We start from the raw sequence: 25,048 nt of genomic DNA on the forward strand, positions 1-25,048 counted from the left end.
TTGTTCTGACTTGGTGGTGAACAGGTAGCCTATAACCTGTTTTTGAGAAATGTAATAATCTAATATTGTAAGAGCTTTCATTATCTGCTCATATGCCCCTTTATTTATCCTACAGTTCTGAATTGGTGTACAGGGAGAGCACTGTAAGAACAGTCTATGTTCTGAATTCTGTCGCTGTACATTTCAAAAGTGCTGAACAAATAGTTATATTGACTACGTCTGTCCTAGCTCACTCATTAATGTCTTAAACGAAATTACGGATTGACGGTTATCCACTTGTCGTACCCTTATGTCATAGTTTGTTCATAACAATTGTAAGAAGAAACCACATTTGTTTAAGCAAGTCAGCCACATCAGCTATGTTTTTTTAAAGGCAGTAAATGAGGCTTAATGAACTGTTTCACTGCCAGACAAGGCTCATCTGATAACCAGGTGGAGCAGTGGTAAGGTTTGTGGGCAACAGTTTGTCACCGTTCTAGTGCAATGAATGTATTGTTTAGTGTTGTGTTGTGTAGTGGCTTTGCTGGCATGCATCCCACATGTTTTGTTTACATGCTAATTTCGCCACTGGTGCAGTTACATGGAGATATGGCTGTGTGGGAACACTACACAGAACCCTATAAAGGTGTGTAGTAATTTAACGCCTAGTGTAGGGTTGAGAAGCTACTGGAAGTGTTGTTGAATCCAATGAGTTGCTTTACCATTAGCTGAGGCCCAAAATAACTGCCTCGCCTGGTTCACCAACTACTTCTCAGATAGAGTTCAGTGTGTCAAATCGGAGGGCCTGTTGTCGGACCCCTGGCAGTCTCTATGGGGGTGCCACAGGGTTCAATTCTTGGGCCGACTATTTTCTCTGTATATATCAATGATGTCGCTCTTGCTGCTGGTGATTCTCTGTTCCACCTCTACGCAGACGACACCATTCTGTATACTTCTGGCCCTTCTTTGGACACTGTGTTAACTAACCTCCAAACGAGCTTCAATGCCATACAACTCTCCTTCCGTGGCCTCCAACTGCTCTTAAATGCTAGTAAAACGAAATGTATGCTCTTCAACCGATTGCTGCCCGCACCCGCCAGCCCGCCTAGCATCACTACTCTGGACAGTTCTGACATAGAATATGTTGACATCTACAAATACCTAGGTGTCTGGTTAGACTGTAAACTCTCCTTCCAGACTCACATTAAGCATCTCCAATCCAAAATTAAATCTAGAATTGGCGTCCAATTTCGCAAAAAAGCCTCCTTCACTCATGCTGCCAAACACCCTCGAAAACTGACTATCCTACCGATCCTTGACTTTGGCGATATAATTTACAAAATAGCCTCCAACACTCAACTCAGAAAATTGGATGTAGTCTATCACAGTGCCATCCGTTTTGTCCCCAAAGCCTCATATACTACCCACCACTGTGACCTGAATGCTCTCGTTGGCTGGCCCTCGCTACATATTCATCGCCAAACCCACTAGCTCCAGGTCATTTATAAGCCTTTGCTAGGTAAAACCCCCCTTATCTCAGCTCACTGGTAACCATAGCAACACCCACCCATTGCACACGCTCCAGCAGGTATATTTCACTGGTCATCCCCAAAGCCAACACCTCCTTTGGCCGCCTTTCCTTCCAGTTCTCTGCTGCCGATGACTGGAACAAATTGCAAAAATCACTGAAGCTGGAGTCTTATATCTCCTCTCTAACTTTAAACATCAGCTGTCAGAGCAGCTTACCGATCACTGCACCTGTACACAGCCCATCTGTAAATAGCCACCCCATATATATCCCCATGTATATTTTTTTGTTGCTCTTTTGCACTCCAGTATGTTTTGCACATGTATCACGCCAGTGTTAATGCTAAATTGTAACTATTTCGCCACTATGACCTATTTATTGACGTGTAACTCTGTTGTTTGTGTCGCACTGCTTTGCTTTATCCTGGCCAGGTTTGCAGTTGTAAATGATAACTTGTTCTCACCTGGCCTACCTGGTTAAATAAAGGTGAAATAAAAAAAAGAATTTAAAAAACGCATCTTATGTATTAACATGCAAAAACATGTAACACTTTCATTCAATACTCTCTCAGACATAACTAGACCTTCATAAACGTTTTTATTTTATTGCAAAACGTTACAGTAACTGGTTTAAAGTTGTACTTTATTTGAAGAACGCAGACTCATGTCGCTAAATAAAATCATACCTGTTTGAAATCTATTATTCTGTGTTCAATTACAATTATACTAGGCGCTAGTGATGGGCATTCCGGCGCTTTTCAGTGAGCCGTCTCGTTTCAGTGAGCTGGCTCGTTCGGCTCAGCTCACCAAAAAGAGCTGCTCTTTTGGCTCCCAAACGGCTCTTTTAAAAAATATATGTTCTGTATTTTTTCAAGTCAGAAAGTTTGCGTTAGTTTGACTATGATTGGTGTTAAAACAGTTCTAGTTAAATTATTAAATGAAATCATACTCTACCTTAACAAACCAATGCATTATTAAATACACTGTGGTTATGAAAAGAATGCTATTAAACATTTGTATTTAAAGTACTTTTAAGTGTTTTATTTGTTGAGTACTTTTGAGTGTATATAAACAAAGTGAATATAAATCTAACCATTCAAAACGAATACAATATGAACAGCATAATAGAATATTGCACCATATCTAAGAAAAATAAATGTGCATAACTGCAGCATCCCACAAATTGAAATGTAGAAAAGATGCTTTTACACATGTGCATTTAAAGTATAACTTTAATGTACATAAACAAAGTGCATATAAATGTAACAATTCAAAATGAATACAATCTGAACATAATAATAGAATATTACACCATAAAGAATAAAAAATTATGTGCAAACTGCAGCATCCCACTTAAAACATTAAACTGGTCCCTCTTTTCTCTCTGTTCATTATTGCCATGTTATAACCAGAAGCACACAGCAATGCTGACCATATTTTGCTTTTATGAGAGATTTGCATTCAGAAATGCAAGCTGCCTCACTTTCGAGGGGCTGATGCGGTTTCTTCTCTCAGTAATTATTGGTCCTGTTTTCGAGAAGACCCTCTGAGAGAACAGATTTGGACACTATGCAGAGTCTCCCTGTCATGACTTTAGTAAACCGTGGGTAGACGGAGGCCTTGTTCTTCCACCAGCTCAGAAGATCTGTAGATCTTCTTCCTGTTTCCCTGGTGCCTGAGCCAGCGGACTGCTGGGGCTGTCCCTCCCTGCAGCGGTGGTTATTCTCTGAAGTGCCTCATCAATCGCTCTGGCATCACTGAAGGCTAACTTCTTAAACCTGTGGTCAAGTGCAGCAGTTTTTGATAGCATGTGATCATATTCCATTCTGTGGAACTTTCTGTCTATTGATGAACATAGGGTGTCCATCAACTCTGTCACATGTCGAGTGGTTACATTTGCTTCTCTCTGGCGGCTGGCTGTGATTCACTGCAGACCCTTACACAGGAGTATCATTTGAGGATGTCACATAGCTGAAAAGAGAGAACAGTAACTTATTAGTTCAGGTTTATGTTTGTCTACTGATACTACATTCTCATCTACATATATAATACTGGATTAAATGATGTAGTAATAACTGCTTACTGTACCTCTCTCCACTGATCTCCACAGTGACCTGCTCAAAGGGTTCCAGGACTCTGCACACCTCCTCCTCCACCTCCCAATCCTCTTGGGTCAGAGCATCATCAGGTGCATTGACAATGGTCAGGGTAGAGATGATGGCATCCTTTGACTCAAGAAACCGCTTAAACATATAACATGTTGAATTCCACCTTGTAGTGCAGTCTTGTTCAGGCCTCAGCTCAGGCATCCCCATCTGGCTTTGTGTAGACTTTAGTTTTTCAGCACCTACTGTGGTCCTGTGGAAGTACTCCACAGCTGCTTTCACTTTGTCCACAGTGGTCTTCACCTTCAGAGCATCTCTTACGATCAGGTGGATTGTGTGGGCAAGACATGGATGATGGGTAAATTGTAAAATGTCCATGGCTTTGGTTATGTTAGCTGCATTGTCGCTAACACAACATACCACTTTTCCATCTACTTGCCATTCTCTGGCCACTCTCAACAGTTCCTCTGCCAAGTTCTCTGGTGTGTCTGTCACTGAACTCAAAGCAGTCCAGAAGACAGCTCGACATCAAAATCTTCAATGAAGTGACATGTAACCGACAGGTACGAAGTGGTTACCCTTGATGTCCAGCAGTCAGTGGTAAGGCAAGCTGCAGTAGCTTTTTGGACTCTTTCCCGCACTGACGCCTGTGTGCTCTCATACAGTTGTGGAATAAGTGATTTTGAAAGGGTTTTCCTGCTTGGAATTGTGTTAATTGGATTTAGACTCTTGCTATAATTTTAAAAAAACTATGTCCTCCACGATCGAAAATGGCTGGAAATCGGTGGCAATCGTTTTAGTCAATGAATTAGTTAATTATATGAATGTAAATATTTTGATTATTCATATCTTAATTGTTTTATGAATAGATTCGGCACTTCTGATATGCGAGCCGGCTCCCAACGTTCACCTACAAGAGCCGGCTCTTAGAGCCGACTCGTTCGCGAACGAGCCATCACTACCACACATCCAGTGCTAAGCACAAGTGAGATAGGGCTCTGCTTCGTTCATCACAGGCTCGCATACCCTGTCATCTCCAGCCAGTCATTCTGCCCTCCCTCGCTTCGGCGCACGCTGCATTCCTCTGGTAGCTTTTGGATAGCGCATAGCGATGTTTCTCTGCAGAACGGCCTGGCAAAGATGTGGGCATTTGGCAAGGAAGTCAGCCTACCAGTTATCTAGAGATGGTGAGTATGACAAAATCGGTTCAAATGATAGCGAAGTCTTACCACATTAAAGTTGTAACGTTACATGATACAAGATGGCAACTGTGTATCCCTGTTGGCTTTTCTTTCCTCTGTATGTATAAGCTAAGGGTAGCCTATGGGTAGAGGAATATTCGTACATTTCAGAATATAACATTTTGTTCTCATGTGGTTTGGCTTTACTGAAACCGTCTCATCCCAAATTTGAAAGATGGCACCTGTTTTACAGTACAAGGGACGTGAAGGTCAATTGGAATGTTGGCCAATTAATTATGTTCTAAATCTTTTCATTGTGTTAATTTTGATATTGGAGCGTTAAATTGTTAAATTACACGGTTTAAAGAGAAACTTGTTTTCTCCATGTCCAATCCACTCCCTCAAATTATCCAAACCAAACAAGATGGGCCCATGTAATTTTGTTACGAAACGAAGTGCAAGTGTTACTATGCAGACTCCGTGGTGGACTGTGCCAACAAATATTTAATCCTATCGTGAATTACTTTGTTTCCTTGTCGGTACCAGCTTGTCACTTTTGTTGAGGACGATGGCCTAGGTGTGCATATCATACATTTTAACTGTAGTTACGAACCACGAGCTTGGAAGGTAACAACTGGTTACATAACCTTATTGTTATTAAACATCCTTAATATTTGACCTTAACTAAATCGGAGGTGGCATACATAAGGTTCCTACTTTGGCTCACGTGGTAGAGAACGTGTCACTGGCGTCTCAATGTATGGACTGCGGACAAAAGCACGCGTCACCATACAGCGCCCTCTGCGGGACCACGCACCAATGAACTTGCATTCTTCTGAACAGAAAACGGTAACTCATTGCATTTCGACGCCGCTTTAAACCTTAATATAAAATCATTCAATAGGCATAGATTCAAGAAATCAGACAACCATGTGCTGACAACAACAGGTAACTGCCAAAATCATGTAAACAAGCTAGAACTGGGCGTTTTTATACATGACCTTAAGCATGATGGGATGTTAATTGCTTAATTAACTCAGGAACCACACCTTTTTTTCAACATACTTCGCATTAATCAAGTGTTTCTTTTTAATTTGGTAGTTATTTACAGGTAAGCTTCTGAGAGAAAAACATACTAAATGATCAATCCCCCTAGTTTTTACCTTGCACTATTTTCCTTCACCTTTCAGTGGAATCTACACACTGTTTGTTGGCACGATGGCATTCCTCATTCTTTGCTGTAGCCCCTGCAGAAACTGGTTTAGCTACTCTTAGAAATGGCCCAAGGGCTAAGCAAAGATAGCAACATGACATGCCTTGTGCTTTTGCTCCAGCATTCTCCCCACTGACACACACACACAAATATGAGCTTGTCCGATGTCCTGCTGCCAAACACCATTGGTGGCATTTTAGGAGATTACACAACATTGGCCCCTGATTTGCGTTTGTACAGCATACAACTCTACATTCACAAAAGGGACTCCTGTTATCGCAGTGGGACCCTTCCTGCCCACTCCCCTCCCTTGACCAGTACTGAGCCACAGAGCGGGTATCATAGCTTAATCCTATGACATTGATCCACGGCCACTTGTGTTATCACAATCCCACGCCACTATAACCCTGGGACTGCAGTGGGGGTTGAACAGATTAGCTGGTCTAGAGCCTTGTTACAGAGGTAGGGCCACAGTGATTGGATCATAGGGATGAGAACTTTGAGGGTTAAAATTCCCCTGCAGTGACACTCCCTGTTTTGTCATCGGGGTGTTCATTTTTGAAAGGAGAACCTACTGGTGCTCTTCCAATGGAACTAGTTATGTCTAGACTAAAATCTAGACTGAACTTAATTTGAGCCTAAATAACTGGTCCCCCACGTATGCTCACTCAATGTGAAAGGCTTGCAGGCTCTCCTGTTAGTTTGGGGTGTGCTTGTTTGCTGTACAAGTGAAACCGGGGAGTGACTTGCTGTACATTGTGTCCTCAACTGTAGCTACTTGACACATTTTTATTTTCACCGCGGCAAAGCTGTGACACTGTTTTTGTGCAAGTCTGTCTGCACGATGGCTGTATATGCATGTCTGTCTTCGAAGGGTTGTGTGTGTCCGTCACAAAAACAATCGTCTAGAGGTGCGTGTTTGTGGTGTTCTAAGTGGTGTGTAAGATTGTCCGCGTCTATGGCGTTTGTGTCAAATGACAAAGCACCCCCTTGTGCTGATTATCATAAAAAATATGCTGCAGGAGAAAGATGAAAATTGGTGGTGGGTCATTTGACCTGCTGTTGAATATTGCTATTGCACTGACCTTCTAGGCAAATTTACGTTAGCTCGAATTCGACTAAACTTTTATTTTACACTAGCCTATTTCACTTTATTCCTTTTGCCTAGTGTTAGTCTGGTTGGCGTTCTACCAGCCGAGCACTGTTTTTCAGTTGGAGTCAAATGAGCTCTGACAGGCATATTCCTGGACACCTAAACCCATTCCACCTAATCCAATAAAAATCCAGGGCTCATGCTTCAACAAATCCTCTGTCCTCATGCTTCCCTCTCACTGCATTAGGTCTGTCCTATTGTAATCTTTTTAAACCAATCTTGTGGGGTCAAGATCAAATGTTGAATATCCTGTGACATCTACCGTGTTTCCTGATTACCTCTGAAGGCCGGGTGACCTTTACCTAACTGGTGACCTTTATTGTTTTTTTGTTGTAGTACTGCCACGGCGACAGATGTCGTCGCTCCCCGGTGGTACTGGTGATAACATCATCTATGCCCTGCTGTGTGGTGGGGCCTTCGCTGGAGCTGTCGCCTATGTGAGTCTACACTTGTCCATTTTTACTTTGATCTGTTTGAGTTTTTAGATGACGTAGCTCATAGGGGGAAAAACAATACCAGACTGGCCTTTCCCATAAACCTTGAACTTTATAATGTGCTCTTTTATTCTGTTACATGTCTAAAGTTGCCCTCAGAAGACTGTTATGTGTTTCATTGGTAGAGGAAAATATGTAACTATTTTGAGCATTGATCTTTTGTTTCTTCTAACAGACGTACAGCACTGTGACCACAGACCACGCCAGATTCACCGACCGTGTAGCGGATATCAACGCTCGTCCCAAGACCGAGTGGGTTCCCAAACCATGGCCCCCCAAGAGTAAGTCTCACCTCACCCAATGTCTTACCTCACAACTTACCCACCCCACCGTCTTACCTCACAACCTCACCCATAGTCTTACCTCACAACCTCAACTAACCCCTCGTGTCATTCACCTCCCAGGTTATTGGATTAGACCCTGTTTGGTATGGGTCCAACGACTGTGACCCCCCCCCCCCCCCCCCCCCCCCCCCCCCCGTCAGTTCAGTGGCCTCAGCTCTCTCTATTCATGAGTCATGGTTGGCAGTGCAACTCGACGGCCGTCCTGTCTGTGTGAGGCAGAAATCCAAGCTAGGGTTTGTGGGACAGCAGGCCTGGATAATCCTCTACTTACGACCAAGGAATGTCACTGAGTGACCACGCACCTAAAACTATAGCCTGGCTATTCTCCCCCACCACCACCCCGGGAGAGCCTTTCTGCTGCAGTAGACAGCCTGCTGAGTTCATTAGAATTCACACACACACTGATAGTTGTCTCCGTCCTCCCCCTGTCGTTGTCATAGTTTATTAATAACTGTTGACACAGACGGGACAGCCCAGTCAACTCTGTGTGCTGCAAAAACAAGCAGGCAGTACTTTTGGCCAGACCACCATTGACTCTTAGCCAAGCGGGCCAGCCAGCCCCCCCACGTTCTCTGGTCATTGCTGTCCAGGCAGCTGTCAGAGCCCTGTATATCGTTCTCAAGTCATCCCACTATCACACCTCACTTTTGCTATAATCACTTCCTGAAAACACAAACACACTCTCGTCCAATACCATTCTATTTATATGACCAGCTATTATGTCATCCAACAGTGGCCAGGCAGTTGGGTATTGATACTGGGAGAGGTCCATAATTGACTACTTCTGCTATATAAACAGTTGAGATAAGATGTATAATTACAGTACCTTTTGTTGTCCAGTGGTAATGGATGTTTACTTTGGCAGGCTACAGCATAACCATAAACTCCCAACTACACAGCTTTCACACAAGCGCACGGCTGTCACGCTCATACAAGTGTGTAAAGATAAAACCCACCATGTCAGTATCATATATCATAACTGGGTACAGATCAGACATGCCTACTAAGACAACCAACCTCATTCATATACATACACGATTTATACACGTATCAGCCGGGTCACTATAATCATACACTCCATATAATCCACATGTAAACCTGTGACAATGCGTTTCTGTCTGTTTCCAGGCAGGGATGAGGAAGAGGAGGGTGAGTTCCTATGTGTGGCTTTTATAGCTAATGCCCTTGATTTATTTTAACTCACAGCTTGTTAAATAACTCTTTCTGAATGACCAATGAAACATAGTTTTTAGACTGACTAAGCGTACCTTGGCATGGATTTGAATTTTTTTTCACTCTCTCTCACTGATTGCCTTGAAATGTATCTGTTTCTCTATAGTTACACTCACAAACCTAGGTTTTCCTCTTGACGTGTTCAGAAAACGCATTCTGAGAACCAATGTTGGCGAAAAGGAGTGGATTCAGAAATGGGTGGAGTCTTCACGTATTGCATTTCAGTGATTTAAAAAAAAAAAATGCTGTGAAATGCCATGATAATCTACTTTATGGTTATTAGTGACGTCTCCACTCATCATAGGGTTCCTTAGTCCTCATTGGTTATTCACTGCGGAGCACCAGTCACATCGATTCTTACACCCACACTAGAAGGTCTCCCTGTTCTGGTTAATAACTGCCTGAGCCATTTGCCTCATCTGATCAATCTTCAGTCAATGAATTGATCAGCAACGAGTTCTAAGTGCTTTTAACCTTTTTAGTCTTTAATGTGTTAATGCATAGTGTAAATAGGATAACTGTCTGAGATTAACTCATTTATTTGAATTGAAACCCAGATAAAATGTCAGGTCTAGAACAGGTTCTACTCTTATAGTTTTCTGGAGTTGCTCTTGGCTTTCTGTCATTAGCTAGGTTTCCATCCAGTTCGCAACAGTCTGCAAAAATATCATTTGGATTTTCCCACCAGAGATGTTTCCATGGGTTAAATTCCCACGTACAGACAACAAGTTAATTGGGTTTCCATCGCATTTTCAGATTTTTTTTGTGTGATATATAGCGCATGTTCCCACTCTGGTATTTGCATGTGCGCTCTAGCCAACCGCTCACAAATACAGTGCTGGTGTAGCCTACATGAGATTATTATGGACAATAGAGCAAGATTATTTTAATTTGTGAAACTGCAGCCTAGCATCAATCCTCATGTCACCAGAATAAGACCCTCAATATTTATTGGAAAGGAGCATCAAGGTCATCTCCTTGCACTTTCACCACCCTGTGAAGTTCATAATATATTTAATCTGTAGCCTAATAAACTGCATGCTTTCCCGAGTCGTAGTGGGAGGACCTCACATTTAAAACATTTTTACTTCACCTTTATTTGACCAGGTAAGCTAGTTGAGAACAAGTTCTCATTTACAGCTGCGACCTGGACAAGATAAAGCAAAGCAGTGCGACACCAACAACAACAACACGAGAGTTACACATGGAATAAACAAACACACTGTAAATGATACAATAGAAAAAGTTTTGCATTGTAGAGGAATTGTTAGTGTGTGCAAATGAGGTAGGATAAGGGGGTTAAGGCAATAATAGGCCATAGTGGCGAAATAATTACAGTATAGCAATTAAACACTGGAGTGATAGATATGCAGAAGATGAATGTGCAAGTAGAGATACTATGGTGCAAAGGAGCAAAATAAATAAATGGCAGTGTGGGGATGAGGTAGTTGGATTAGTTATTTACAGATGGGCTATGTACAGGTGCAGTGATCAGTGAGCTGCTCTGACAGCTTGTGCTTAAAGTTAGTGAGGGAGATATGAGTCTCCAGCTTCAGTGATTTGTATGTAGCAGCGACAAATATGTAGTGAGGGCCAGCCAACGAGAGCATACAGGTCGTAGTGGTGGGTAGTATATGGGGCTTTGGTGACAATGGATGGCACTGTGATAGACTGCATCAAATTTGCTGAGTAGAGTGTTGGAGGCTATTTTGTAAATGACATCGCCGAAATCAAAAATCTGTAGGATAGTCAGTTTTACGAGGATGTTTGGCAGCATGAGTGAAGGATGCTTTGTTGGGAAATAGGAAATCAATTCCAGATTTAATTTTGGATTGGAGATGTTTAATGTGAGTCTGGAAGGAGATTTTAGTCTAACCAGACACCTAGGTATTTGTAGTTGTCCATATATTCTAAGTCAGAACCGTCCAGAGTAGTGATGCTGGACAGGCGGCCAGGTGCGGGCAGCGATCAGTTGAAGAGCATGCATTTAGTTTTACTTGTATTTAAGAGCAGTTTTAGGCCATGGAAGGAGAGTTGTATGGCATTGAAGCTCGTCTGGAGGTTAGTTAACACACTGTCCAAGGAAGGGGCCAGTATACAGAATGGTGTCGTCTGCATAGAGGTGGTTCAGAGAATCACCAGCAGCAAGAGCGACATCATCGATGTATACAGAGAAGAGAGTTGGCTCGAGAATTTAACCCTGTGGCACCCCCATAGAGACTGATCTAGAAGAAAAAGAAAAGCACACCTATAAAGACGAGGTGCTGGCTAGCGGAGTAGAAACTTGAAAATAAAAGAGAGCCATATATATACCCTGATGAAGACAGCTTGGCTGTCGAAACGTTGGTATTACATTTTTGCATCTGAGATCCTAGAGTGTGCGGCTCTCTTTTATTTTCAAACCCCCATAGAGACTGCCAGAGGTTCGGACAACAGGCCCTCCGATTTGACACACTTGCCAGCCGTAGATAAATGCTTATTGAAATTCTCAATTATCGTGGATTTATCGGTGGTGACAGTGTTTCCTAGCCTCAGTGCAGTGGGCAACTGGGAGAAGGTGCTCCTATTCTCCATGGACTTTAGTGTCCCAGAACCCGGGCCAGGTTGATAAGAAAGACCTGCTCGCTGATGTGTTTTAGGGAGCGTTTGACAATGATGAGGGGAGGTCGTTTGACCGCAGACCCATTACGGACGCAGGCAATGAGGCAGTGATCGCTGAGATCCTGATTGAAGACAGCAGAGGTGTATTTGGAGTAGAGGTCGACCGATTAATCGGAATGGCTGATTTAATTAGGGCCGATTTCAAGTTTTCATTACAATCGGAAATCTGTATTTTTTACGCCGATTCTGCCGATAATTAATTAATTAATTAATTAATTAATTAATTAATTATTATTATTATTTTTTTACACCTTTTTATTTAATCTTTTTAACTAGGCAAGTCAGTTAAGAACACATTCTTATTTTCAATGACAGCCTAGGAACGGTGGGTCAACTGCCTTGTTCAGGGACAGAATTACAGATTTTTACCTTGTCAGCTCAGGGATCAAATCTTGCAACCTTACGGTTAACTAGTCCAACGCTCTAACCACCTGCCTCACAATCTAAGCAATCTAGATAGCCTGCCTGTTACGCAAATGCCGTAAGAAGCCAAGGTAAGTTGCTAGCTAGCATTAAACTTATCTTATAAAAAACAATCAATCAATCATAATCACTAGTTATAACTACACAAGGTTGATGATATTACTAGTTTATCTAGCGTGTCCTGCGTTGCATATAATCGATGCCGTGCGCTTTCGCGAAAAAGGACTGTCGTTGCTCCAACGTGTACCTAACCATAACATCAATGCCTTTCTTAAAATCAATACACTGAAGTATAGATTGCTTAGATTGTAGGATGGCCGGGTGTCAAGCATGTCTACGTTTAGGTCACCTAACAGCACGAGCACTGAAGATAGATTGGGGGCAATCAATTCACATATGGTGTCCAGGGCACAGCTGGGGGCAGAAGGTGGTCTATAGCAAGAAGCAACGGTGAGAGACTTGTTTCTGGAAAATACATTTTTAAAAGTAGAAGCTCAAATTGTTTGGGGACAGAATTCTGCAGGCTATCTCTGCAGTAGATTGCAACTCCACCCCCTTGGTAGTTCTATCTTGTCAGAAAATGTTATAGTTAAGGATGGAAATTTTAGGGTTTTTGATGGTCTTCCTAAGCTAGGATTCAGACACGGCTAGGGCATCCGGGTTGGCAGAGTGTGCTAAAGCAGTGAATATAACAAACTTCGGGAGGGGGCTTCCAATGTTCACATGCATGAAACAAAGGCTTTTACAGTTACAGAAGTCAACAAATGAGAGCGCCTGGGGAAGGGGAGTGGAGCTAGGCACTGCAGGGCCTGGATTAACCTCTACAACACTAGAGGAACAGAGGAAGAGTAGGATAAGGGTACGGTTAAAGGCTATAAGAACTGGTCGTCTAGTATGTAAAAGGAGCAGGTTTCGGGGCACTGTAGAATGCATGTCATCGCGTGACTCCCAAGTTTACTTCCAATATGATGGTTATTATATCAATATTTGCGCATAAAAAGCATTTTCATCACCATTTCTCTAATTAATTGTACAGACACACAAAGATCCCACCTTGTCTACGGTGTTTTGTCGACATTTGGGAAGTTTAGACTTGCTGTTTCATTCAGGCCTGTCAAACTAATTCTGACATGTACTTAACGTGCATAAAAGGGTTGACTGGAAACCTGGTTAATGCCAGAAAGATTGTTAGGGGACCATAAGCATCTGGTTGGTGTAAAACCTACTGTTGATGGTAATATTTGGCAGGACCTGTTTGGGAATGAGTTTGCCTGCACAAAATATTTTGTTAAACTTGAGACTAATGCTGTTGATGACTTTGATATATAGATTTTTATTGGTGGTCCTTTGGATTCTGAAAGGAAACTAGTTTTTTTCCTATCTGATCCCACCCCACCCAGCTTCTCCCATCTGACCCGAACCTATCCTTTTGTCTGAAATACCTGTTAATCAGAACAGGGGGTCCCCCTCCTTGACACTACTCCTTTCCTATTGGACGATCCATCCCAAAACATGTCCCCCTTCTCTTTCACTTTTAATCCTCTGTCTCCCCTTACCTCTTTAAAACCTGTACCTCTTTATTAGAGGCTCTTTATTCGCTACCAAACAGAGACAACAGGTGATGTCATCTTAGTGCGCCCTTAAGGGGGTTATGCACCTAGAATGCGAACGCACTGTTAGCATTATCAGTGCATTGCACAAGGAAGAGAATCACGTAGGGAATTGATTATCATATTCTTGGATGTTGAACTTGAATTGTCAATAATGGTGACATTTTTCTGATTTTAAAGTTATTTTGGTTAAAGGTTCTCTTCCTCCCTTTCCGCTAACGCTCCTATTTTTACTCTTTTCAGTGTAAAAGTAAATTGCCTACACGTCAGGGGACTTTATAGCCTACTGGACTGTTTGGATGAATCTGAAAAGGGGGAAATCTCTTCTACTTTCCTGCTACATCCCATACATTCAACTATTGTCTGTTTCTGAAAGTTTCTCTGCTGGATTTCCCCATTTTTGATTTGATGAACTCTTGTATGTGGCCTCTTCCAGGATGGATTCATGTTAATGGGTACATTTTAAAATTAAATGTGCACAAACCACCTTGGTTGTCTCTGTGTTATTGTTGGAATTTCCAGGTACTGGTAGCTTTGATTGGATGGTAAGATTTGCCATCTTTATCCTCTCACCCTCTACCCTCTGACCTGACCCTGTCTACCTTCACTATGTCACTTTAATTTTGCCTGCCTCCCTCTGTCGTTTTTATTCTTCTTTCCATCCCTTTCTGTCTTTGGGTTTGCATGTGGTTCTGTCGTGAATTCTCCTCTGCAGTGATTTGCTTTGCTGGGGTTTTCCCCTTCTAGGTGGAGTGTGGTATGAGCCGAAGGTGTGGTAAGAGGAGTGGCATGGGCATGTGTGACGTGGTGTATGATTGAGTGTGTAGTTGTGCACACGGCAGCTCAGGATACAGAACTAGATCAGAGCTACATGATCAGATATGACTTAGAAAAATGACTTTATGTGAATATTCTGTTATTGTAGGTGTTATGTAGGGTAATTCACATGCTCTGTAAATCCACTTATTTCTTTGAGTATTGTGTTGTAGAGCATGGCTTACTCGAGCAGTGTGATGTTGGTGCCCTTCAAAGATCGATGCCATCTTTACTGATTTATACATTTTTCCCTCCCTCCTGTTTTAGGTGAGGAAGCAGTAGCTGATGGAGAGGAGGAAGCAGAGGAGGCGGCTGCTGGAGAGGAGCCTGCAGCTGAAGAGACTGAGGCGGAAAACGTAGCAGAACTTGCTGAAGAGACCGAGGCAGTCTCTGAAGAACCTGCTGTGGAGGCAGCAGTAGAGGAAGTGGCTGTAGTAGAAGCAGAGACTGTGGTGGAGGAGGTCGCAGAGGCTGTCGCCGAGGCTTCTGAAGTCATCGCCGAGGTTGCTGAAGAGGTCGTTGAGGTGGCCAAGGAAGTAGAGGCGGCAGCAGAGGAAGTGGTCATAGTGGCCGTGGAGGATGCTGAGGATGCTGCAGAGGCCATTGCCGTGCCCGCCTTCCCCGAGGAAGCAGTTGCTGTGGTAGAGCCAGAGAGCAATGGTATGGCCGCACAGGAGGAGGTAGCCCCCGAGGCTGCTGTTACTGCGGTGTAACGGGCGCGTACACTGTCCTTCACCACCAGCCCAACACACATACACACTGATAGACAAGCAACTAGAGGAAGGTTAGGTGTGCACTATTTACCCACACCATATAATACATTACCACCTAAAACTGATCCCACCTTTTCCAAAAAACACTTTAGAGCTTGACTCTTGAGATGTAAAGGTTCTTCTCTGGAAAGAACACATTTTATTTATTAGAGTTTATATAGATGGCAGAGGTGTAATTAATGATATGACTGATTAAGTTAAAGTGAGAAGACTGATTAGAATATTGTTATTTCCCCCCCTTCACACTAGAAGCTTCCAGACTTTGTGGGGTTTGATTACTTTATGTAGTTCAGTCTCTCCTGGCTATGTACAGTATAGTTGTTGTGATTCCTGGAGATGGTAAAAGCACTAAAAAGCTTTCATTGCTGAGGCTGTGTTTTCCTGAATTCCCAATCCAAACAGAACAGCAGATCGCCACAGTGAGACCCTTTAGAAAGTGGCAGTGATGTCATCAATGCTATCTCTTGCACAGTTAAGGATGTAATGGTTTCAACCTTGTGTCATTACAGTAAGGATAAAAACACACAGCTGCAAATCACTTCTCCCTCCAAACGACCTTTTCTCCCTTCCTCTCAAACATGGCCCACTCATCTTTCACCAATCTGTTTATGATCTCCACTGACCTAGCGTATCAACAATCTTTAACCTCTCACCTGCCTTGCCTCAGAGGCCCGCTGCCGCATGCAACCAAAAACAGGAAAACACCTCAAATGAGCCATTTGATTATTTTGTTTGTAATGTGTACGCCCAGTCCACGGCTAACCAATCACTACTACTCAGGGATTATTTGGAAGATATTACATTTACTGTACTTTTTTAAGCCTCTTTTAATATGCTTCTCTGCCAGATATCACTGAGTTGGTACACGCCGACGTAATGATGAAAGCTTTGTTTAACCTAACCCGCTGCACATCTCGTGCAGCCGTGTGATAGCTTCTGCTAGTACAGACAACCCTACCTGTGCACGCTCTGTGACTGTAACACAACAAACTGTTGCCGTGTGTTTTATTCTCCACTGTAAAACTGGAACTTTGAGGGAATGACCTCGTAAGGTTAACTTGATGAACTCAACCATGTGGTCATTCAGATTTTGCTCTTTTTTAAAAAACTGGTTCACGCAGTGAGTAGTTGTGTAATGGGATTTCATCGAGCCAAACAATAAAAGTATTGAGAGACTGGAAAGATCCCCTCCCGTGTTTCATTTGTCTGGATTTGGTTTGCTTGCGCTAATACACTACGCTTGTAGGGCTTTCGGCTGCAGAAAACCAGTGTCTTTCCAAAATAATGGTTTCCATCACAAGGAAAAATGACGAGACAATCTGCCTTCAGAATGTTATAAATGTGATAATTGCGTAAATATCAAAACACCTTTAACCAAACGTTATAATATATTTTGATATCATATACTATAGTTTTACCATTAAGGACCTGGGGATAAATCCACCACACTGACACGAGTTAATTGATCTCTGCACTGTTGCCCCACGAGTCGACAAATTATTTACTTTAGAGCAGTACACAAATCAGAATCTCCCTAGTTGTGAAAACATGTCAAGACCAATGTGTTTCAAATCAAACCATTATCCTGTTTGGTGTGTGTGTGTGTGCGCCTTTGTGATATTTGGCAGGAAGGCATTTTATTTGAGGTGGCCTCTTTTTATAAAGGGTGGTTGGCAACATGCAAAATGATGGTCTTTACATGTATATTCTGATACACTTATTTTAATGTCTGTATTCACATTTAGAAATGACTCAATCATACTTCTATTCTTACAAGGCATTTTGTGCTGCGTACATGCACTATGTGGAATTTTTATGCTCAGTTAAATGCTATTCCAGACACTAACTTCACCACTTTCTGTACCCTCATCTGCTCAATGGAACAATGTAGTGGTACACGGCAATGCCTTTCTTTGCTATGCCTCCTATCTGCACCCATGCCACTGCTGGTTGGAGGTGCTATAGCAGGACTGGCTCAATGGAATGGAGTCAAACGTGGTTTCCATATGTTTGAAACCATTCCATTCATGCCATTAGGACCTTAAAATGAGCCTGTCCTATAGCTTCTCCCACCAGCCTCCACTGTGTAGGGGTTGAAATTCTGCACCTGTAGGCTCCATCCTAACCCACTCAATACCACCCATTCTCCTGCGGTCACTCAGTGCTCTGGTGGGTACATTCTTTCCATTGTCTGCTAGCCTGCATTGGTCAAATGCATTTCTGCTTTGCATTATTCACCAAAAATGTGCCCCCCCCCAAAATGTACATGTCTTAGTTGAAATGTGGGAATTTTGGAAAACGAGATGAATGCAATAGAGGTCAATGCCACAATGCATGGTGAAGGTCTATATTCACCTCCAACTGGACAATATTGATGCAAATGCAAGAAATAGTCTCAACCCATTCGGATTGCCTTTTTCTCCCTGTAGAAGCTCTAGCTAACGCCTGTCTTGTCTTTCGTTTTTGCAAAGATTTTTTACTTTATTTGTACAACTCAAGCTACCCTTTTCGGATTAGTCTCACTGAGTCTTTCAACTAGCATGGCTTCCCTGTAAGTCATTGACTTCTGTCTGGCTAATGGCTAAGTGGTGTTTGTCTGCACTTGCTCGTATTCTCCCTAACCCATGAAGTCAAGTGATGGTAACGTTTCTGGTTAAACTGCACTTTTCAAACAAGAATGTGTCACCATCTCTTGGGATTTGTACACAAAATACTACAACTTCCATGTTGGCATGGCTAACTGCTTCTGTTTTTCTCGGTCGCCTTTTTACACATTACATTGGGTGAGTGTGGTACAGTGACTTATTCCACATTTTGTTATGTTACAGCCTTATTCTGAAATTGATTTAAAAAAAAAAAAAATCTAGACACCATGATTAAAAACAGGTTTAGAAATGTTTGCAAATGTATTAAAAAATAAACTGAAATATCACATTTACATACAGTACCAGTCAAAAGTTTGGACGCACTTACTCATTCCAGGGTTTTTCTTTATTTTTCCTATTTCTTCATTGTAGAATAATAGTGAAGACATCAACTATGAAATAACACATGAAATCATGTAGTAACCCAAAAAGTGTGAAACAATCAAAATAGATTTGAGATTCTTCAAAGTAGCCACCCTTTGCCTTGAAGACAGCTTTGCACACTTTTGGCATTCTCTCAACCAGCTTCATGAGGTAGTCACCTGGAATGCATTTCAATTAACAGGTGTGCCTAGTTAAAAGTCCATTTGTGGAATTTCTTAAATGGTCAAATAAGAAAAGAGAGAGGACAGTCCATCATTACTTTAAGACATGAAGTTCAGTCAACCCGGAACCTTTCAAGACTTCAAGAGCGGTCACAAAACCCGTCAAGTGCTATGATGAATCTGGCTCTCACGAGGACCGCCACAGGAAAAGGAAATCCAGAGTTACCTCTGCTGCAGAGGATAAGTTCATTAGAGTTGACTGCACCTCATATTGCAGCACAAATAAATGCTTCACACAGTTCAAGTAACAGACACATCTCAATAACATATGTTCAGAGGAGACTGTGTGAATCAAGCCTTCATGGTCAAATTGCTGCAAAGAAACCACTACGAAGAAGTGACTTGCTTGGTCCAAGAAACACAAACAATGGGCATTAGACCAGTGGAAATCTGTTCTTTGGTCTGATGAGTCAAAATTTTAGATTTTTGGTTCCATCCGCTGTGTCTTTGTGAGACGCAGAGTAGGTGAACGTATGATCTTATGTGTAGTTCCCACCGTAAAGCATGGAGGAGGCGGTGTGGGGGTGCTTTACTGGTGACAATAGTAACCAGCATGGCTACCACAGCATTCTGCAGCGATAAGCCATCCCATCTGGTTTGCACTTATTATTTGTTTTACAACAGGACAATGACCCAAAATACACCTCCAGGCTATGTAAGGGCTATTTTACCATGGAGAGTGATGGAGTGCTGCACTAGATGACCTGGCCTCCACAATCATCTGACTTCAACCCAATTGGAATGGTTTGTGATGAGTTGGAGCACAGAGTGAAGGAAAAGCAGCCAACAAGTGCTCAGCATATGTGGGAACTCCTTCCAGACTGTTGCATTCCTCATGAAGCTGGTTGAGAGAATGCCTAGAGTGTGCAAGGCAAAGGTTGGCTACTTTGAAAAATCAGAAATATAAAATATATTTTGATTGAACTTTGGTTACTACATGATGACATATGTTATTTCATAGTTTTGATGTCTTCACTATTATTCTACAATGTAGAAAATAGTACAAATAAAGAAAACCCCTGAAATGATTAGGTGTGTCCAAACTTTTGACTGGTACTGTAAGTAGTTAGACCCTTGACTCAGTACTTTGTTGAAGCGCCTTTGGCAGCGATTATAGCCTCGTCTTGTTGGGTATGACGCTACAACTGCCGGTTATGGGGCCAACCCTCAGGACTTTGGGCCTCTTGTCTGACTTTCTCGCTCCCTCCAGCACCACGACAATGTACTCTGTATTACAGAGAATAAGACAACTGTATTTGGGGAGTTTCTCCCATTCTTCTCTGAAGATCCTCTAAAGCTCTGTCAGGTTAGATGGGTTGTGTCGCTACAAGCTATTTTCAGGTCTTTCCAGAGATGTTCAAGTCCTGACTCTGGCTGGGCCACTCAAGGACAATCAGAGACTTGTCCTGAAGCCACTCCAGCGTTGTCTTGGCTTTTTGCTTAAGGTCGTTGTCCTGTTGGAAGGTGTTCCTTCGCCCCAGTCTGAGCGCTTTGAGGCAGGTTTTCATCAAGGATCTCTCTGTACTTTACACCGTTCCTCTTTCCCTCGATCCTGACTAGTCTCCCAGTCCCTGCCACTGAAAAACATCCCCACAACATGATGCTGCCACCATGCTTCACTGTAGGAATGGTATTGGCCAGGTGATGAGCGGTGCCTGGTTTCCTCTAGATGTGACGCTTGACATTCAGGCCAAAGAGTTCAATCTTGGTTTCTTTTGACCAGAGAATCTTGTTTCTCATGGTCTGAGAGTCTTTTAGGTGTTTGTGGCAGATTCCTTGTGCCTTTTCTTGATTAGTGGCGTCCATCTGGCCACTCTACCATAAAGGCCTGATTGGTGAAGTGCTGCAGAGATGGTTGTCCTTCTGGAAGGTTCTCCCATCACCACAGAGGAACTCTGGAGTTCTGTCAGAGTGACCATCAGGTTCTTGGTCCCCTCCCTGACTAAGGCCCTTCTCCCCCGATTGCTCAGTTTGGCCAGGCGGCCAGCTCTAGGGAGAGCCTTGGTGGTTCCAAACTTCTTCCATTTAAGAATGATGAAGGCCTCTGTGTTCTTGGGGACCTTTTAATGCTGCAGAAATGTTTTGGTACCCTTCCCCAGATCTCTGCCTCGACAGAATCCTGTCTCGGAGCTCTACGGACAATTCCTTTGACCTCATGGCTTGGTTTTTGCTCTGACATGTACTGTCAACTGTGGGACCTTTTATATAGACAGGTGTGTACCTTTCCAAATCATGTCCAATCAATTTAATTTACCACAGGTGGACTCCCAAGTTGTAGAAACACCTCAAGAATGATCAATGAAAACAGGATGCACCTGAGCTCAATTTCGAGTCTCATAGCAAAGGGTCTGAATAGTTATGTATTTGTTTTGTATTTTTAATATATTTGCTCATTTAAAAAAAAAAACTGTATTTGCTTTGTCATTGTGTGTGTTGATGGAGGATTTTTATTTATTTAATCCATTTTGGAATTAGGCTGTAATGTAACAATGTGGAAAAAGTTGAGCGGTCTGAATAATTTCCGAATGCACTGTATGTTGATTGAGTTGGAGATATTGAGTCTTTTTGTAACATGAGTGTGAGTGATGTATCGGCGCTTGGTTTTATTTTTCAGTGGCACCAGTCGCTATGGCTGCAGCCTCTGCTTTGGCGGTGACAACAGTCGCTGAAGTAGTTTTAGAAGTCAAGGAGGCTGCCCCTGTAGAGGCCCCAGCTGCAGAAGAAGCCGCTCCAGTCGAGGCCGCACCCATAGAAGAGGCTCCAACTGCAGTCGAAGAAGCTCCAATTGAGGCTGCCGCAGCAGAGATTGTGGAGGCAGACGCTGCTCCTGTGGAGGCAGACGCTGCTCCTGTGGAGGCAGACGCTGCTCCTGTGGAGGCAGACGCTGCTCCTGTGGAGGCAGACGCTGCCCCTGTGGAGGCAGACGCTGCCCCTGTGGAGACAGACGCTGCCCCTGTGGAGGCAGACGCTGCCCCTGTGGAGGCAGACGCTGCCCCTGTGGAGGCAGACGCTGCCCCTGTGGAGGCAGACGCGGCCCCTGTGGAGGCAGACGCGGCCCCTGTGGAGGCAGACGCGGCTCCTGTGGTGGAAGAGACGCCAGCTGCTAAGGAGTACATTGTCGTGGTGCTGGACGGAGCGAGCAAGTCAGACAAGAGGCCCAAAGTCCTGGGGATTGGCCCCATGACCGGCAGGATTATCCCAGACGAAGACGAGGCCCCTGCTGCTGAGGTAACAGGTAATTTGACAAATTAACAGGATGCAACTGATCAGGTAACCTAGCCTAGCAGCAGGTAGCCTAGTGGTTAGAGCGTTGGACTAGGAACTGAAAGGTTGGAAGATCGAATCCCCGAGCTGACAAGGTAAAAATCTGTCATTCTGCCCCTGAACAGGCAGTTAACCCACTGTTCCTACGCCATCATTGAAAATAAGAATTTGTTCTTAACTGACTTGCCTAGTTAAATAAAGGTGCAAAAAGAAAACGTCTGATCAGTTGGATGAGTAGATTATTAAAAAAATAAGACTGACACTTTATATATGCACACACAGGCATTCAGGATTTTGTTGAAAAGGATCTATTTGAGCTAAATGTAACCGATGATGCGACCAGTCATACTGGAGGTAGGTAGGATCTTAACTTGACCCGTTTCTCACAGCAGGAAAATAATCCCGCAGCAAACGGAAATGTGGATTATAATTCATGGACGTTTTTGGTAGAAGTTGATAAATTTTTAGTTGGGGCAAATTAAGTCTGAAATGTTTAAAAATAAATTACAAACTTCAGAAGCCTTTTTTAAGCCTTTTAATAGACTACACGTTTGCATTTTTGTCCTGCAACAAACCGGGTGATCCTGTATCAAATTTAAGATTGACAGGCTACTGCCATTTCAGTGTTAGTCAGAGTATTGTGATCTAATGTGATCTCACCACGTTGGTCTTCAGGGCAAGCGACGGCTGCTTAGGATACAGATGCAGTTGAACCAACTGACAGGTATTGAACTTCTGTAGTCACTTCTCTAAGTAGGCATCTATTCACCAGGGGAAAACACTACACAGGTTTAGGTTAGATTACAATACACAAGAAACATTTTCCTTTTTGGACATAGTCTAACCTAAAACGATAGTGTTTTTCCCTTGGTGATTAGATGCATACTTGTTTATTACTTTTTCTGTCTGGCCTGTCATGCACCAGTCTTGATACCGTGTGTTTTTATTTAACTTTTCTTCTCATTCTATTCTTCACAGTAAGCACTTGGAGCCCCTGGATGATATATCTACTCTGAGGAAGACAAGGGATGTGCCTTCCCCCACACTTGAACCCTTCCACACACTTTGACCCCTAACCCCTGACAGTCTACCCTTGATTTGTATCTGTTGTATAAAACTTTTCTCCCTGTCTTGCATCGGGGAATTGTCTGTGTATATGTTCAGATAATGCCTGCTTTATGGCAACAAACATCTGATATATTATTCTAATGTACTCCACCTGTTCCAAGAAGAGGTACATCTTCCTCCTGTATCACATTGGAGATGTTTAGAAATGGTCCATCTATGTAGGCTTCACAACTGAACCTGTGTCACTGCAGATAGTCAGTCATATAGTACAATGCATTACTCTTCTCACCTTTTTTAGATGCGCACAGTCACAAAACAACTGTGAGTTTACTACTGGTAAACAACCTTTGAACGGAGACTGTCTTTCTCTCAATGGGAGTTATATTTTCTTAGTATTCAGTATGGTTGCAGCTGTGAAGGCTAAGGATACTCTCACAGCATAGTATGTCATAGTTTACTTCACCCAAGAAACCTCACACTAGACTCACTCCAATTGTGTTTTCTGATTCTCACCATCCAAGGCAATACTACACATCCGATGCTCAGCCACCAATTGCCTCATGGCCAGGTAGGAATGTGACCAGCATTCTTCAACTATCCTCATGTTCTAACTCTTTGGGCTGATTCCAATGTGAACATCACAAGTATTTAACTCAAAGGGAATGCGATCAGACTGCTTTTGGAAATCAAATCAAATCAAAAAATCACTCTTTCTGAGTCACTGACTTGTTTTTGGGAGACCAGATCAATTAGGCTACCTGACCAGCTCAGTATTCCTCCAGCTTGTGATCTACAGACCTTTTATTAATGCAGTATTACAGTTGAACAAACCTTCGCTGTTGCATGCCAGACATGTGATTCATATTGGGAAAAGAGCATGACAACGAATCAGTCAGGTTTTTACAGTCGGTGATGTCTCTTCAAGCTAGACTCCATTGCGTAGTCCATGATGTCGCTCTTCAAGATTTCATAAGGCAGACATTTTCATCTCTCTTTTAACTTTCTCCCTCCCCCTCTGTTGTAGAGCCTTTCTCTGCTCAGCACCATGGCTATAGAGTACACAGCTGTTAGATAGTCCATTTATTTAAGTGACCCACTATAGCTTATTGTGGTGAAAAGCTGAATCTGAAATAGGAAAAGCCATGATTTGAGTGTATAGCATGTTTTCCTAGGCTGGTATAAACAGTTGAGTGTTGTGCTTGTTGTCATATGAAAACAGTTTTTACTCTGCAGTCAGGCTTGTGTGGTGACATACGTTAACTCAGCGCTTGATATGGCTCAGTGAGTGTTTTTAATGTTTTTTTCAGCTTTTCAAATTAATGATTTACTAGTTAGTTTAGATTCCTAAATACATGTTCGTAACTTTGTCAGAACCAGTTAAAATAATCTGCAGGCCCTACAAGGCTTTCACTGTAGACATACTCTACATATTTGTTGTAGGACTAGTTCTCTTCTCACTTTCCTCACATATTATATTTTATTTTTGAAATGTTAGGTATATTTGAAATGGTACCGAGACTGTTGCTAAGAAGTGAATGTAGGATCATTCCTAATTAAGGAGTGGGATAATTCAGTGTGTCTGACCTAATGTTTGCAGGCAGGTTTTGAATGGGCTATATAGTGGCTTGTCCTGTGAGTGGAGGGCTTCACGCTGTGCATCTGGCCTAGCATGGGCTACAAACTGTGACTATTTGAAACATTGCTGTTTTTCTGAAATAAAGGAATATTTCAGTTTTGTCTACAGCTTTATTTTGTGTGTGTGTGTCAACTTTGAAACCTCTCTGCTATTGAAAATACACCATGACAAATTATGTCCTATATATGAGCATTCACTATCGTTGTCGTAGTAAACCCCAAAACCTCATTGCTACCATATATATAGTTAAAATGGTGAAATACTCAGGCAGTTATGCAGCAATCACAAAGGATGTATTCATGCAGCAATTTATATTTA

At 42.6% G+C, this 25,048-nt stretch overlaps 1 protein-coding gene across 5 annotated transcripts; it reads left to right on the forward strand.

Moving 5' to 3' along the window:
* Positions 1–4,590: 4,590 nt before the first annotated feature.
* Positions 4,591–24,825, forward strand: LOC139366270 (protein MGARP-like). 5 transcript variants are annotated; one of them, XM_071103556.1, is made up of 9 exons: positions 4,591–4,798; positions 7,495–7,595; positions 7,828–7,933; positions 9,125–9,145; positions 15,007–15,399; positions 21,377–21,597; positions 21,787–21,997; positions 22,702–22,750; positions 23,005–24,825. In XM_071103556.1, the coding sequence occupies exons 1-8, from the start codon at positions 4,723–4,725 to the stop codon at positions 22,719–22,721; spliced, it is 1,149 nt and encodes a 382-aa protein (XP_070959657.1). In that variant the 5' UTR covers positions 4,591–4,722; the 3' UTR covers positions 22,722–22,750; positions 23,005–24,825. The 5 variants fall into 5 exon arrangements, with proteins under 5 accessions (XP_070959657.1, XP_070959656.1, XP_070959653.1 ...); XM_071103555.1 differs by having other exon boundaries at positions 21,377–21,997; XM_071103552.1 differs by having other exon boundaries at positions 21,377–21,990.
* The last annotated feature ends 223 nt before the right edge of the window (positions 24,826–25,048 follow it).

Source organism: Oncorhynchus clarkii, chromosome 14 (genome assembly GCF_045791955.1).
Source record: "Oncorhynchus clarkii lewisi isolate Uvic-CL-2024 chromosome 14, UVic_Ocla_1.0, whole genome shotgun sequence".
NCBI lineage: Eukaryota > Metazoa > Chordata > Actinopteri > Salmoniformes > Salmonidae > Oncorhynchus > Oncorhynchus clarkii.

Excerpts from the sequence above, each read along its gene's own strand:
- LOC139366270 (XM_071103552.1), top strand. The coding sequence starts at position 4,723 with ATGTTTCTCTGCAGAACGGCCTGGCAAAGATGTGGGCATTTGGCAAGG. Across the intron at positions 7,934-9,124 it reads CAAACCATGGCCCCCCAAGA|GCAGGGATGAGGAAGAGGAG; the intron begins GTAAGTCTCACC and ends GTCTGTTTCCAG. Across the intron at positions 22,751-23,004 it reads GCAGTTGAACCAACTGACAG|TAAGCACTTGGAGCCCCTGG; the intron begins GTATTGAACTTC and ends TATTCTTCACAG.